This window comes from Diorhabda sublineata, chromosome 2 (assembly GCF_026230105.1).
Source record: "Diorhabda sublineata isolate icDioSubl1.1 chromosome 2, icDioSubl1.1, whole genome shotgun sequence".
NCBI classification, from domain to species: Eukaryota; Metazoa; Arthropoda; class Insecta; order Coleoptera; family Chrysomelidae; genus Diorhabda; species Diorhabda sublineata.
In genome coordinates, this window is record NC_079475.1 from 35,001,485 (window position 1) to 35,016,719 (window position 15,235).

Consider the following 15,235-nt stretch of genomic DNA (forward strand, 5'->3'; position numbering starts at 1 on the left):
TTCGTATCTCGCTCTATTACGGTAAATTATTAAGTTGGAATTTCTGAAACCGTTGATAATATTCATATTGAACACACTATTTACCCTACCACTACACCAACATTAACAATTACACTGTCTGACGCTGTATTATAGTTATTATTAACACGTTCACATTAACATTTATTTGTAAGAAAATTTTTACATAGCTTTAACAACAGAACTTATTATATTATCTCATTTCTTCCATTCGCTCAGTAGTCGGTTGGTCGGACAGCGTTGCCAGTTTTCATGAGTTTTGAATTAATTCTGGCGTGAACATACTCCCCGCGTTGAAAGCATAAGGATGGCTTTCAAAGGTCAACTGGAAGGGGGCAGATTTTTTGAAAGCTTCTTTTGATGATTTCTCCAGAGGGAGTTCTTATAGAAGCGACCCTAGCGATACCGTCAGGGCCTCTATGGAGCTTGCTGATTCTACCTAATAACCACTGAGTGGGCATAGTGTTCTCGCCTTTCACTAAAACGAGAGAATCTTCTACTAGATGGCCTTGGTTGGACTTCCATTTGGTGCGTCTTTGGAGCTCCGCAATGTACTCAGATTTCCATCTGTTCCAGAAGTGCTGTGCTAATTGTTGTACGAGCTGAAATCTGGAAAGTCGATTCATTTTTATGTCGGTGACATCTTGATCAGGTGCTGCAATTATTGGTCTTCCAATCAAGAAGTGAGCTGGGGTAAGAGGTCCAAAATCGTTGGGATCAGAGCTCAGTGGGCATAAAGGACGCGAATTCAAAATCGCCTCGATTTGTGCGAGAACTGTGGCAAATTCTTCAAATGATAAATGAACTTGGGTCAAAACGCGCCTTAAATGATGCTTTACGCTTTTGACAGCTGCTTCCCACAAACCTCCGAAATGAGGAGAGTAGGGTGGTATAAAACTCCACTCTATATTCTGAGAGCTACATTTCTCGATTATAGTGTTGCTGCCATGTTTTAGAAAATCCTTTAGCTCTCGCTGTGCCCCGACGAAGCTTGTTCCATTGTCGGACAATATTTTTGATGGTTTGCCTCGTCTAGAGACAAAACGATATAGCGCTTGAATAAATGATTCTGAAGAAAGGCTAGAAATCAATTCCAAATGGACTGCTTTAGTTGATAAACAAATAAATCCGCCAATATAACATTTACTTAAACGACAACCTCTACCTTTCTTATCGTTAATCATAAATGGCCCCGCGTAATCAACTCCCACTATTGAAAATGCACTAGAAGGATTAGTTCTATCGCGCGGTAAGTTGGCCATAATTGGCTGTATGGTTTTAGCATTGAATTTGAAGCATTTCACACAATTCTTAACAGTCTTTCGTGCAAGATTTCTACCGGATATAACCCAGTAATTTTCTCTTATAGTGCTTAAGAGCAGCTGAGGGCCGCCATGCAATAGGCGTTCATGTTCTTGTAAAAATAGTAGCTTTGAAAAATGATGCTTTGAATTGATCAAAATTGGATGCCTTTTGTCAAAGGAGTAATTTGAATGTTTTAGTCGCCCTCCTACGCGTAGCAAACCATCGGGTTCTAGAAAGGGACTAAGACTTAATAGATTACTATGGGAGCTCAAAGGCTTGTTATTTTTCAATGTTTCAATTTCGGTAGAATACGATTGAGATTGACAAATTCGAATGAGACATTTTAGAGAATCACTTAACTCCTGTACTGTAAGAGAACCGCCTCTTCTGCGATTTCTCTGAAGACAATTATCCTTAAATCGTAAAATGTATGCCATTGTTCGTTGCATTCTTGAGAAATTTGAAAAACGTTCAAAGGGAAAACTCAGAGTAGGGGGCGCAACATTGGTCAGAAGACTGGATTTAAGTTCAGGTAAATCATGAAGCACCTCCAGCTTGTCATTGGGCCAAAAACTTGGGTCCTTAGCTAGCCAAGTAGGGCCGCGCCACCACAAATCAGAGTTTAAAATTTGACTAGGATATATTCCCCTTGAAGCAATATCTGCTGGATTATCGTGGGTGGGGATGTGCCTCCAATCGGCGTGTTTAGTGAGAGACTGAATTTCTGCCACTCTATGGGCCGTGAATGTTTTTAGCAGATTCGGGCTTGTGCGTACCCAAGCTAGAGCTATAGTTGAGTCCGACCAAAGTGTGAAAGATTTGAATTGAATTTTCAAAGCAGTTTTAGCTTTATCTGTTAGGCGGGCTAGAAGCAATGCTGCGCATAATTCCAACCGCGGGATTGGTATTGTTTTTATAGGTGCCACCTTTGCTTTGGCGCATAACAGGGATACATGAACCTTTTGATCGGAATCAATACTTCTCAAATAAACACAGGCTCCGTAAGCCTTTTCCGAAGCGTCAGCGAAACCATGCAGTTGTAATTCAACAGCATTCTTGCAAATAGCTTGTCTGTTTAACTCAAGATCGTTCAAAATAAGAAGCTCCTTCTCCAACCTTACCCAATTTTCAGATATAGCTTTTGGAATAGCGTCATCCCAAGCTAATTTATTTTCCCATAATTTTTGCATTATCATTTTTGCGATAATAGTACATGGGCTTAGTAAACCAAGGATGTCGAATATTTTTGATATAGTAGATAAAATTGTGCGTTTTGTGACCTTTGTACCTATAGGATTGGTATGAATTTTATATTGAAGCTTGTCGTTATTGCAAACCCATATCAAGCCTAATGTTTTTGTTTTGCCATCATGCGCAAATTCTAATATATCGGATTTTAAATCATTTGAACTTATATTTTTGAGCGCGTTGGTGTCGTTAGAGCACCATTTTCGGAGTGCGAAACATCCCGATTTAAGAGTGTCACTTATCGCTTTACATATGTATTGCGCATGCTCAAGTGTAGGTGCACCTGTTAACAGGTCATCTACATAAAAGTCGTGCTTAATGATTTCGGCTATTTCCGGGTTCATTTCTTGAATATCCTCAGCGAGTTTAGCTAAACAGCGTATTGCAAGATAACTGGCAGAGGCTTGCCCGTATGTAACGGTATTTAGCTGGTAGACTTCCAGGTTATCACTCGGATTTTCGCGCCATACAATTTTTTGCAAATGCCTTTGCTCGGGCGTTATTGAAATTTGCCGGTACATTTTAACTATGTCTGCCGAAACTACATAGTTATATTTCCTAAACCTTAAGACTATTGATAGTAAATCGTCTTGTAAAACGGGTCCAATGACTTGAATATTGTTGAAGGATAGACCGTTGCTAGAGGGCGCTGATGCATCGAAAACTACCCGTAGTTTTGTGGTCAAACTCTCTTCTCTCAAAACTCCGTGATGCGGCATGAAATATTCGAAGCTTGAATCATTGCCGTTACAAATTGTCATATGGCCTAGCTCTTTATACTCGTTCATAAATTGTATATATCTGCTGTGCAGCATTGGATCTCTCCTGAATTTTCGTTCTAATGCATAGAAACGTTTTTCGGCTTGAGCTTTCGACTCACCTAAACTAGAAGGTTGTTGCTTCAAAGGTATAGTGACTGTAAAACGTCCGTTCGCGTCTCTGGTAGTAGTTTTGATGAAATTGTCCTCGCGAAATTGTTCATCTGGAGAAAGTTGTCGCGTGCTAGATATTTCCTCGATTTCCCAAAATTTGGCTATTGAATTTAATAATTCCTGGTTTATACTTAAATTACAAGAAGCCTTTTCAACGTTGTTAGTACTTATTTGCCCAGATACAACCCAACCTAGCACTGTATCAATTAATAGCGGCATATTTTTTCCTAACGAAATTTTGTTATTGCTTAAAATTGTCCAAAATAGGTCCGCGCCAATGAGCATGTCTACTGGTCCGGGAATATTGAATTGTGGATCAGCTAGCTTTAGATCACCTGGAATCGCCCAAGATTGCGTGTTGATTCGACAACACGGCATCACACTTGTAATCTCTTTTAGAATATAACAATTGCCATGCGCTTTAAAATTGGTATGTATAGATTTAAATGAAACCTTACACCTTTTACTGACCTTTGAAATATTGTTTGAAATTCCGAAAATTGAAAGATCTGTTTTATGTGTCGCAATATTCAAACGCTTTTGCAAATCCTCCGTTATAAAGGAAGTTTGAGAACCACAATCTAATAACGCTCTTGCTTTGTGAAAATTATTGAAATTGTCTGAAATGAGTAAACAGGCGGTAGATAATAGCACCTGCCCCGCCGCTGGTACCACTACGCCACTGCTTAGTGCTGCGGAACTTGAGCTCGCGTTGTCCGCTATCTCGAGTTTTTCATGCAAAATTGTATTGTGCCAAGCTTTACACACTTTGCAAGGCCCTAATTTACACTGTTTGACAGAGTGACCCGAACGCAAACAGTTATGGCAAAGATTTGATTTTTTGACAAAATCTTTTTTTTGTGTTATTGTTAATCCGAGAAACTCTGCACAACGATATATTGAATGCTCTTTCTTGCAATAGGAGCATGTATATGTACTTGAGGTCAATGACCTTACTCTACTTTGTTTATTGAATTTATTTTCCTCATTACTAAATTTTGAATCTGATTTATTTAAACTGAGACTGTTCTTTGATTCTAACATATTAAGAAAATTGGAACGTTTTTGTAAAAATTGTAGGAATTTATCTAACTTTGGCAATTCTTCCTGATCTCTATTTTCCCTTTCCCATTCAAGGTTTGAGCTAGTATCTAATTTATTAGTAATCCAAAAAATTAGTAGAGGATCCCAATTAGTTATATTTTGCCCCAATTGTTCAATAGATCCCAAATGTTTGTGAATATCGTCAGCTAAATTTTGTAGTTTTTCAGCTGTCGGTTTTTGTATATTTTCTAATGAAAAAATAGCTCTAATATGTTCATATATTAATTTTTTAGTATTGTCAAATCTTTTTGAAATTGTGGCCCATGCCACTTCATAATTGTCGGCCGTATATTTGATTTTGGAAATGGACGCCGCTGCTGTTCCTCCTAGTGCACTTCGCAAGTAATAAAATTTTTGAATATTATCTAATTTTTTACTATCATGAATAAGGCTTTTATATGTGTCCCTGAATTCTAACCAATCTTCAAAGTTTCCACTGAATTTAGGAAGTGATATATCCGGAAGCTTTATACCCTCGTTTTTACAACAAGCTTTGTCTGAAATCACGCTAAGATTTGTATCATTATCGTGATTATTGTAGCTTTGTAAAATGTTTTTAGCAACAGCGATTGCATCATAATATGAATTTTCAAATCTCTCTCGTTCGATTAATTGCTCATCTAAATTTATATCATCCTGTAACTCTATTTCTAATTGATATGATTTGAATTCGTCAAGATAATTTTCGGCATCACGTAACCTATCTTTTAATTTTGTAACTTCTGTTTGGCTTAAATTAGATATAGTTGCAAATTCATTTACCGCTTTTGTGAAAATAGTTAACTGAGCTTTAATTACACCTCTTTTCTTTATTAGTTTGCCAAGTTCTGCCATTTTATATTGTCAAATTGTTCAAGCACAAACAGAGAAGCTTTGAAATCGCAAATGGAAAGAAAAATTCGGAAATAAATAATTTGGAACAAACTCACTCTGATTTCGGTCGAACTGCCTGATTCTTGCAATTGAACTAGTCGGCCAGTTGAGTTGATGTCTGGTCGCCGTGATATTGTATCGACTACTTGTTTGGTCGATCACTTTGCACTCGTTGATAGTTGCTTGCAGCACGTGGTAAATTGTTTTTGGGTTATAGTTGTTAATAATATATTGTTTATTGCGAATTTTCACTGGTTTTGTTTATAATCCGCTCGTAAGGACCATTTTTTGTATTATAGTTATTATTAACACGTTCACATTAACATTTATTTGTAAGAAAATTTTTACATAGCTTTAACAACAGAACTTATTATATTATCTCATTTCTTCCATTCGCTCAGTAGTCGGTTGGTCGGACAGCGTTGCCAGTTTTCATGAGTTTTGAATTAATTCTGGCGTGAACAGACGCTGAAGACGATAGCTTGGTTATCGAAACGCGCGTTAGACAGATGTTGGTGTAGTGGTAGTCTAATCAGCGTTTTCAGTACGTTATTATTATTAACATAGAATTAAATTCTCAGTTATTCGAAAATTATCCTTAGAGATGAATCAATATCAACCCGATTTAATATAAAAATTCCCATCACAATTGTTTAAAACTACATAAATTTATGTTCGCTGTAATAAGTTTTTCGGTTTAGCATATGTATCAGAATTAACTAAGAATGACGACTACAGCAAAATGCACGGGAGCAATTTAAGAGCACGCAGATCCATTTAGATTAAATGACCATTTGCAAAAAAATAAAATGTAGAATGTAAGTTGATTGCATATTTTATTCGTTTCAGTTCAGTAAACTGTCTTCTTCTAGTCAGGCCATTATCGCTTGTTGAGAAATACGACGTGAAAATGCCTTTTGATTTCCAATAACAACATTCCTTCGTGTATTTAAACATGTCTTCTGCCAATTTATATATTTTTTAATTATCTTTATGAATTCGTTACTAGATATTAAACAGTAAGATGTTGAAATTCCGAAATATGATTATAATTTTAAAATGGATATCACGAGTCAACACAAAATTTGACTTTGAAGCATGGGATTTCAGGATTTTAGGTCGTAATTAGACGACAGAAGGCGGTTGTTCAAGTCAATAAAAGATATACAGATGAACGTCAAATCCAACGAGTCAACCGACAATTATTGGTCCTCGTCTTCACTGTTATTTAACCTATATTCGGACACAGAAGTTTTTTATATGAAAAATAAATTCGGGATCAAAACCAACGGTGAACTAATTAACACCATGCGCTATACCGATGATACCACTATTTCGTGCGATGTTCTCCTGGGTCTCCAAAATCTCAGAAATTCTGTTAAAGCAGCGTGGCAGGAAATGGAACTGAATATAAAGTTGCGGTATTCAGCCACCAGCCATATCTCAACGCATCACTACAGATAAATGGACGTTTAGAGGGTCTCCAATTTCAAATGCCTAAGATGCTATATCACTAAGTAACTGGACCTGAACGAGGAAATTAGATGCAGTATTTAATCAGATCGTGAAACTTTCCAGAAGATGATACTAAGGTTTTGTGACGGTAGTCTGAACTAAAAACTAAGATCAAACCGTAATAATCATTAAATATTTGGTCTGTGATGTGGAATGGAGTACCATGTAGAAGCGTTTGAAATGTGGTTATATAGACGAATGCCGAGAATATCATGGGTGGCTGTGATAGGAAATAAACCAGTTTGAAACTGCGCAAAAGCAGTTCGTGATTTTTGTTAACAACTAAATGCCGAAAACTGTTATTTCTCGATCATATTCTCAGATAAAATCGTTAACAGATTCTTTAACTTATAATGAAGGGTAAAATAGAGAACGTCAGGGGCATAGGAAGGAAAAAAACATCCGAGAATGGACATACATGCGTAGCAGAGAACAACTGTTATTTAACTTGATTTTAGGTCTCTTTTGAAAGAAAACCGGTTCAAAATAAAGATAAAGACCGAAATGGGTTGAAAAGTCAAAGAGATCTAAAAAGTACAAAAGTTAATGAAAAGAAAAGTTACTCAGAGTAGCGAAAATAAGCAGGGGACTTGACAAAATATAATTAGGGAATAATTAGACAAAGAAAAATATATATGCGACATAGATAAGTTTGGTTTCGTTGTTTTAATTTTTAATTGAAGGTGCAATCATTTAAATCAATGTGTTCATTATTTTTATGGAGTTTTACCATCAAAATAACTCAAAAAAAGTGTAAAATACATTAAAATTGCACACTTCCTTTTTTTTTGTTCACAGCCTGCCAGTTATACTCGCGATACTTCACAAATACACATAATTAATAAGACGTACTGAGTGAACGATTGAACGAGATGGAAATTTATTTCTGTTGTGTAATACGACAGCTTTCAAGCTTTATGTACAGCTGTCAACGAATAAACGACATTCCGCCACTAACACAGGATATCCCTATTTCTTTAAAAAGACCTTTTGTGTCATTATAGTGAAAAACGTTGAGAATGTTTCACGCTTAGTCCGCTGATCCGTGATATTAACATCGTCGAACAATTTCCACTGTGTTAAATGAGATCCTGAAAGCTCTGCATTATTTTTTGGCATTTGAATTTCAAATTCAAGAAATATTTGGTAATGAATCTTAATCATATATTAGTAAGTTGAACATCTCGAATTAAAAAGCCATGATTTCTATACAAACTCTCATCTCTTTGTTTACATCCTTTAAAGTTAACACCAAAAGTGATCCTAACATAAAAATTGACAAACCCCTATACAATTTCCATCCTCTATTTAAACCCGTTAAACGTGGAAAATCCAAAAATCATTTCTTAGTCTTCTCTGCTGCCCGCCGTACGTCGTACTTCCATTGGCTTAGTAGAAGTGACCGGGTTTTCTTTTTTTCGGGATAGTACCATGAACTTGACTCCTTTTTTCTTCATCTCTGGCATTTGGTGTGAGTTTTTGCAGCCTCTATAGGGGATAAATTATTAACCAATTCATTACCACTACGAAAACGACCTTGAAAAATTCACTTGGTAAAGAGATCCCTGCACCTTTCCAATACTCTAATAAGTGGTTCCTCATTCTTATTTGTACCATTATTTCTATGTTTCTCAACTGCTGGTTGTGGATGCTCAGTCTTGGATGCCTGGTGTGGTCCATTAGCTTCCTCATTTTAAGGCTCTGGTGACTGATGACTATAGATGTATACAGCGGGATAAGGATAATGATGAGGTGGAGCTTGGTCTGTAGTTCCAGCTTAGTTCGACAAGTCCTGCTAGTCGTACTCTCTTCCTCGTCTTGTTCACTAGATGTGATCTTCCATGCTATTTCTTGGTCTTAGATGACTCTCGGGTAATCCAGTTAATTCCTTCTAACGCGATGATCACGTTGACTACAGATATTTTTGTTGTACAAAATTGTGTCGAGATATTGCGGATTCAACTAAAAAAGAATTAACGATGAAGCATGGTCAAGAAGAGAATGAAATATTTCGTCTCTATGCTATAATATTTGTATCAATATATCTTGATATCTCTGTATTATTTGCTTTATAATACGCTTTTAAATAATTTCGTATTATTCTGCTTACCTGTTCCATTTTTTTTTCTATTCCATACACAATTGATAGAAAAGTATTAATATAAAAAAATTAACATAAGAGGAAGGTGTTCTCTACCTGTATTTTATCCTGTTCGACCTCGTAAACTTCAGGCTTGTTCAGATAAAACTAGTCACGCATTCACTATCCGAAATCTGAATAAAATAACCATTTGAGGTGATGAATAAAATAGTCACTAGGCGGATTAGCTTTTACTACGATCCTTTTTTAATATTAGTTAGGTAGACAGGTACCAGTGAAGTACATTTTTAATAAGCGGCATCATATAAACGCGACAATAAAATGTGGAAATTGTTGAGAGAGATAAAACAGTTGGTCACATTAATGTGTTTGATAAGTTTTAACAAAAATACGATTCTCGGTGTATCATGGAGAATTCATTAACCAAAAGTTTATTTAAAATACGTCTATTGATAGCAATAAAAACTACTAATAAGGTGGATTATAGCGATTCTAAAAATCAGAATATACAAAAAACTAATTGGGAATGACTAAATGCTGAGTTCGTTAAACCTGAACCAATTAAGGAACGACAGAGTGTACATGATGAGGCTAAGGAGTTGGTAAAAGCAATCAAAAGAGTGATGGATCTAACGATACTTACGAAAACTGGCGACAAGAAGGACAAAAATTATGCCTGGAAAAATGAGCTGCAAAAATGCCATGCAACAGATTACCATAAATCAGAGAAACAACTGGAATAAACCCGAATTAATAGGGTTACCGGAAGGGTAAATCAACCGAAGATACCATAAATATAGCAATGCAGAGAATTCATGAGGTACTTGTATAACTAGTACCTAAAAAAAAGGTGGGGGGAAACTAACCGCTGTAATCTTTAAAACCGAACTAATTCTGTTCACAAGAAAATTCAAGATACCTAAGGTCAGGGCAACTAAATTGAATGGACATTGCGTATCTTAGGAATCGTACCAGACTCCAAACTTTCATGGAAAAGTAATGTGGAAGAAAAAATGAGAAAAGGAATCAATGCTTTCTACGACTGTAGGAAGATGTTTGTTAAAAAACGGGAACTACAACTAAAGGTAATATATTGGTTGTATACAGCTATTATAAGGCTATCATAATAAAAGATCTACTATCGTGGAAATATATGGAAAAAGGAACAAATAAAAAAAATTCAGGAAGTGCGGAGGATAGCAGCACGAGAATCACCGGAGCCATTAGATAAACTTCACAAGCTGTACTAGAAGCCTTTTTTATATGGTTTCTGGAATTCAATTTTCGTTGAACCACAGTGACTGTAAATTAAAATTAAAGGTAAACTAAATATTGTAATTTATTTCTGAAATACATGTATATTTATTATACAAATATAATCTTTCATTGCGGTTTTATTTTAGTACCAAACGAGTTTGAGGTTTATTTATAGTGTTTTGTGGTTTCCCATTCAGTTTCATTTTCCAACTTTACCTATTTATCTATTTCATTATTCAATTACGAATTTCTGAAGTAGAAGTGGTCTTTATATTATAGGCATCTCGTGAAGAGAAAACGATATATGATATATAAATACACTTCTATTCCAGTCAATGAAAGACACACACAAGAATGTCAAATCCAATGAGACGTTCGACAAAGATGTGTCTTCGTCTACACTGTTATTTAACCGGTATTCGGACAAAGAAGCTTATTATGAAAAAGAATTCGGGATAAAAACCAACGTTGATTTCATTAACACCATGGGCTATAACGATGATACTTTATGCTATAATCTCCTGGGTTTGCAAAATCTCAGAAATTCTGTTAAAGCAGCGTGGCAGGAAATGGAACTGAATATAAAGTCGCGGTATTCAACCGCCAGCCATATCTCAACGCATCACTACAGATAAATGGACAGAACGTTATGAGGGTCTAGAATGCTTCTGTAACGATGGTCTGAACTTAAAACTAAGACAAATAATGAATAAATGTTATATTTGGTTTGTGATGTGGTTCGGAGTTGAAGCCTGGACACTGGAAGCCGTCGCAATCAACCATATAAAAGTATTTGGTTACACATACCAAGGATGGCTATGCAAGGAAATGATCCAGTCTTAAACAGAGCAAATGAAGTGCGTGATTTTTGTCAACGCGAAGAGGAAACCATATATGTTAAATGAATACATGAATACATTTAAATTTAGGTTTAGGTATATAATTTGTTGAGATTTGGGTGTAAATTGGTTGGCTAGATTGATACATGATGGGATATTCCTCAATCTTACACTTATCTTTTCATAATAGTTTATATGTCCGTTTTGTCTTCTATAGAAATTCTTACACTGATGTTTGGACTCTCTGGATATAACCGTTTTATGATATTTCCATCCGCCTTAAGATTCACCAACAATGAAGAAAAGGCAAAGGCCAAAAAAGTTATGTACATAGTTTTCTCTCGTACTATATTATTAGTGAAAACAATTAAGCTTAAAGATCACCACAAATTGATTACCTGCAATTCTTGAGTCAGTCAATATTTGCGGGTTAATGTGACATTGCGTTAATGCATCGTGACACACTGCACAGCAGATACTTGTATTTTTGTATGAGAATAATGTAAGGGTCTTCATCCACCCTATTCGCCTGATTTGGTCATGTGTAATATCTAGCTATTTTTTAATATAAAGAGACATTATCTTGGTTGACATTCAACGTCGGATGATGAGATAGAGGAACCAATTAATTAATATTTCTGTCCCAACTGATAACTGCCTTCAAGCTTTCAAATTGATGTGGATTGATGATTAAATTGCATTTATATTAGACACTAATACGACAGAAGAAACATTTGTGCCCGACTAATATTGTTTAAAAGCAGTTTGCTCAAATTACAACGTTGCCAGTCTGTCCAAAAAGATGTGTATTGACTATTATATAGGATTTATTAATGAAATATTCCAATCAAGTTTAAGTTAATCATCTAGTTAGTATATGTACGCCCATGGCTGATACCTTTAGTGGTACCTTCTGTTAGTATATTTCATGCCCTTAACCATTTCAAAAGAATTTGCTGAGCTGGTGTTGGGATTATTTATTTACCTGTGTGTAGCAAATGATTGAGTTTTTTTGGGTTGATTTATAACCACAACAAAGAGTCTAAAAAAGAACATCGGTAGATTGTAATCACGGTTTAATATGAACGGAATGCATACCGAGTGAACAACATTGGTTTCAATTTGATCTAGTATATCTTAACGTGAGAATTAGTTTGGATTTATGTCTGTGGAGATGGTATGTCATTTTTATATTAAATAAACATCGTGGGTCGATGATTTTAACAGGGTTGACAATTGAAAAACAAGTTTTTATACTGATTATGTACGAGGACAATTCATAAACTAACCGCTGTTTGGATTTATGTCGGTGAAGACGGTGTATGTCATTTTTATATGGAATAATCATCGTGGGTCGATGATTTTAACAGGGTTAACAATTGAAAACAAGTTTTTGTACTGAGTATGTACGAGGACAATTCATAAACTAATTGCTATTTGGATTTATGTCGGTGAAGATGGTATGTCATCTCTTTGACATCGTTCGTTGGAGAGTTTATGAGGGTTGACACATGCAAAAAACAAGGTGTCGCTTTTAGCGCCTCAATCTGTGAATGATGGTGTCATAGAATCACCATGAAAAATCTCGAGAAATATGAGATGAAGATGCCAAAAAAATGTTAACAGTGGATTTCAATCGTGGTGTACCGTATACTGTTCAAACATGATTATTGAGGATGTAGGATTAAAATCATTTTAGAACAGGCCTTCCAGAAATGCCTCTAGTTATGGATTCAACGTTAAGATTTGCCACTTTGAGGGATATTAATTTAAATTTAATGTAATCATTTTACTTTTTACCACACTTAATTCAACTTATGTTTGTCTGTTTTGATGGAATGTCATAAACAAAATTCCACTAACTTTCAATCAATTGAAATTTCACACAATTTATATAATTCAATGAAAAAATAAGGTAAAATATTTAATAATAGCTCGTAAATCAATTAATTTCGTTTTTATTTGAAACGGAATGTTCTATTTGACATTTTTGTCATCCTATAAAGGTATTATGATATTATTTAATTGATTATACAAATTTTATTTCTGTAATAAAAATCATTTATATTATCCTTTTTCCAAATAAGGTTTTAAATGTAAAATAACTTCGATAGCTCAATGGTTAGTGAACGCGGCTTATAATCTTTAGTTTTTAGATCGAATCTTGTTAGGGACGAGGATAAAAAAGACAATTTTTCTTAAAAAACTTTTTACTCTAAAACTATTCAGTCATAATTAATTTTTAAAAAATATACTTTCTTTAACTTTCTTAACAATAAAAAAAAAAGAAATTTTGGTGTGAATCTTGGTACAATTGGCATTAGAAATGATTTAAATAATACATGCTTAAAATGACGAAGTAGAAAAAGTGTATCGTGAATATAAGTACAAAAATGTGAAGGAACATTGGTATTACAGGTAATATTACCTTCTAATAATTAACATATAAATCCGCTATTGAGTAAAGTTTAAATTATTGAAGAATGGTTATGATTAGTGAAAAAATAGTTAAAAAGTGAATGAATATAGTAATACAGTGAAGATTGGTTGCTTTACATTTTATTCCACTTTTCTAGCACTTACTACATACACTTCATTATGTTTGTTAGATCTTTAACAACCCTTTTTTAAATTTCTACATCTATATATTCCCAACATACTGTTTATTTTACCTCAGCATCAATTGTACCAAAAATTTAATACTTCATGATCTGGTATACTTTAAATGGTGTAGAAAGCAAACAAGGAAAATACATTAGAGAAATTAAAAAAGAAAATCTGTATTCTATCGACGTGAGATTCAAGATCTCACCCATATTTATCCCTAATTATACCCAACACGTAAATCACTGTGTTCCCTATGAATTTTCATCCAATATGTACCACGCCTCACTTTAAAATTGAAAATATTTCCATCCGAACATGGTGTTCAATTTAAAGAAACAAAACATCTTTATTCCCTTTGTCTCGCACTGTTAACAAAAGACTACCAACCTTTTGTTTTGATTCCGACAACTACTATTCATAATTCAGAATAACCGATAGAAATTTCGTAACGGTCGTCCGTATATAGACATTCAGGGAGAGAGTGAGGTCATGGGAAGCATGGTCATGCCGGTCCGCAAGTCTTTCTATTGTATATGCGTGATACCCGCACATAATCTACTTAATGCAAACTGGTATTTTTGTTTTACCTTTTTAAAATACACGCATACCAAGAGCAGTAAAGAACGTGTAAAAAGCTATAAGAATTCTACACATAAAATATTTTTATGAGACATCATTTCATAAAAACATGTTTCTCTTCAAACAGAAAAACTTATTTACTGTTTTATGAATATTATTAGTAACACGTACGAAAAATTTCAGGTGTTCATTGGGGTGTTAACAACAGTTTTGTTATTTTTTCTCCTCGGTTTCCTATTTTGGACCACTTAATTCGTACTGGTCAAAAATGGACATAATAGTACAGGCAAATTAGGCGTTTTGAGATGAACCGTTAAATTAAATTGGGTAATTTTGATTTTCTAGATTCTAGGAGGTTTTGTGATACTAAATACATCTTGCAACTCTTAATAAAATTGCGGGCGTGGATTTTCGAAATTTTGGGACTTGGAACTCAAAAGAGTTTTGAAACGTGAATAACTCGAAAACTATGAAGAATTCGAAAGAAACTGCATTAACAGAAAATGTAGAGTACAAAATTCTCTACAAAAAAGTATCACAGGTATTTGTTCCTAACCTCAAAATGTTCACCTTAACTGGGTATATTATGCAAATAAAAATATTTTAAATCGCGAAGAATTCGAAAACTATGAGGAATTCGAAAAAAGTACTCAAGTAAAAAATGTACAGCACAAAATTCTCTACAGTTAGGTCTGTAAGCATTTTTCCTAACCTCAAAATATTCACCGTAAAATAGGCTCATGTACTCAAAAACATTTTGAAAGGCGAATAATTTGAAAACTATGCGGACAAAAAATGTTAAGCACATCATTCTGTCCAAAAAAATTTCAATTTTGTCCTAACCTCAATATTTCCAT

General features: G+C 34.7%; 2 protein-coding genes across 6 annotated transcripts in view; one reads left to right on the forward strand and one right to left on the reverse strand.

Annotated features, from left to right (window-relative positions):
* Window positions 1-15,235, forward strand: part of LOC130452793 (interference hedgehog-like) — a 114,664-nt gene that overhangs the window by 48,977 nt on the left and 50,452 nt on the right. The gene's annotated exons all lie outside the window — the stretch shown is intronic.
* On the reverse strand, window positions 333-5,441 carry LOC130440650 (uncharacterized). The gene is made up of 2 exons (XM_056773911.1): window positions 4,985-5,441; window positions 333-3,730 (listed from the first exon to the last, which is right to left on the reverse strand). Exons 1-2 carry the CDS (start codon window positions 5,439-5,441, stop codon window positions 333-335), a joined length of 3,855 nt encoding a protein of 1,284 aa, XP_056629889.1.

Bases quoted from the DNA above. Each gene is read 5' to 3' on its own strand.
- LOC130440650 (XM_056773911.1), bottom strand. From the start codon at position 5,441: ATGGCAGAACTTGGCAAACTAATAAAGAAAAGAGGTGTAATTAAAGCT. The intron at 3,731-4,984 runs GTAAAAAATTAG...AAATTTCGTTAG, and splicing joins TAAAAGCCTTATTCATGATA to GAAAAAATATGCCGCTATTA.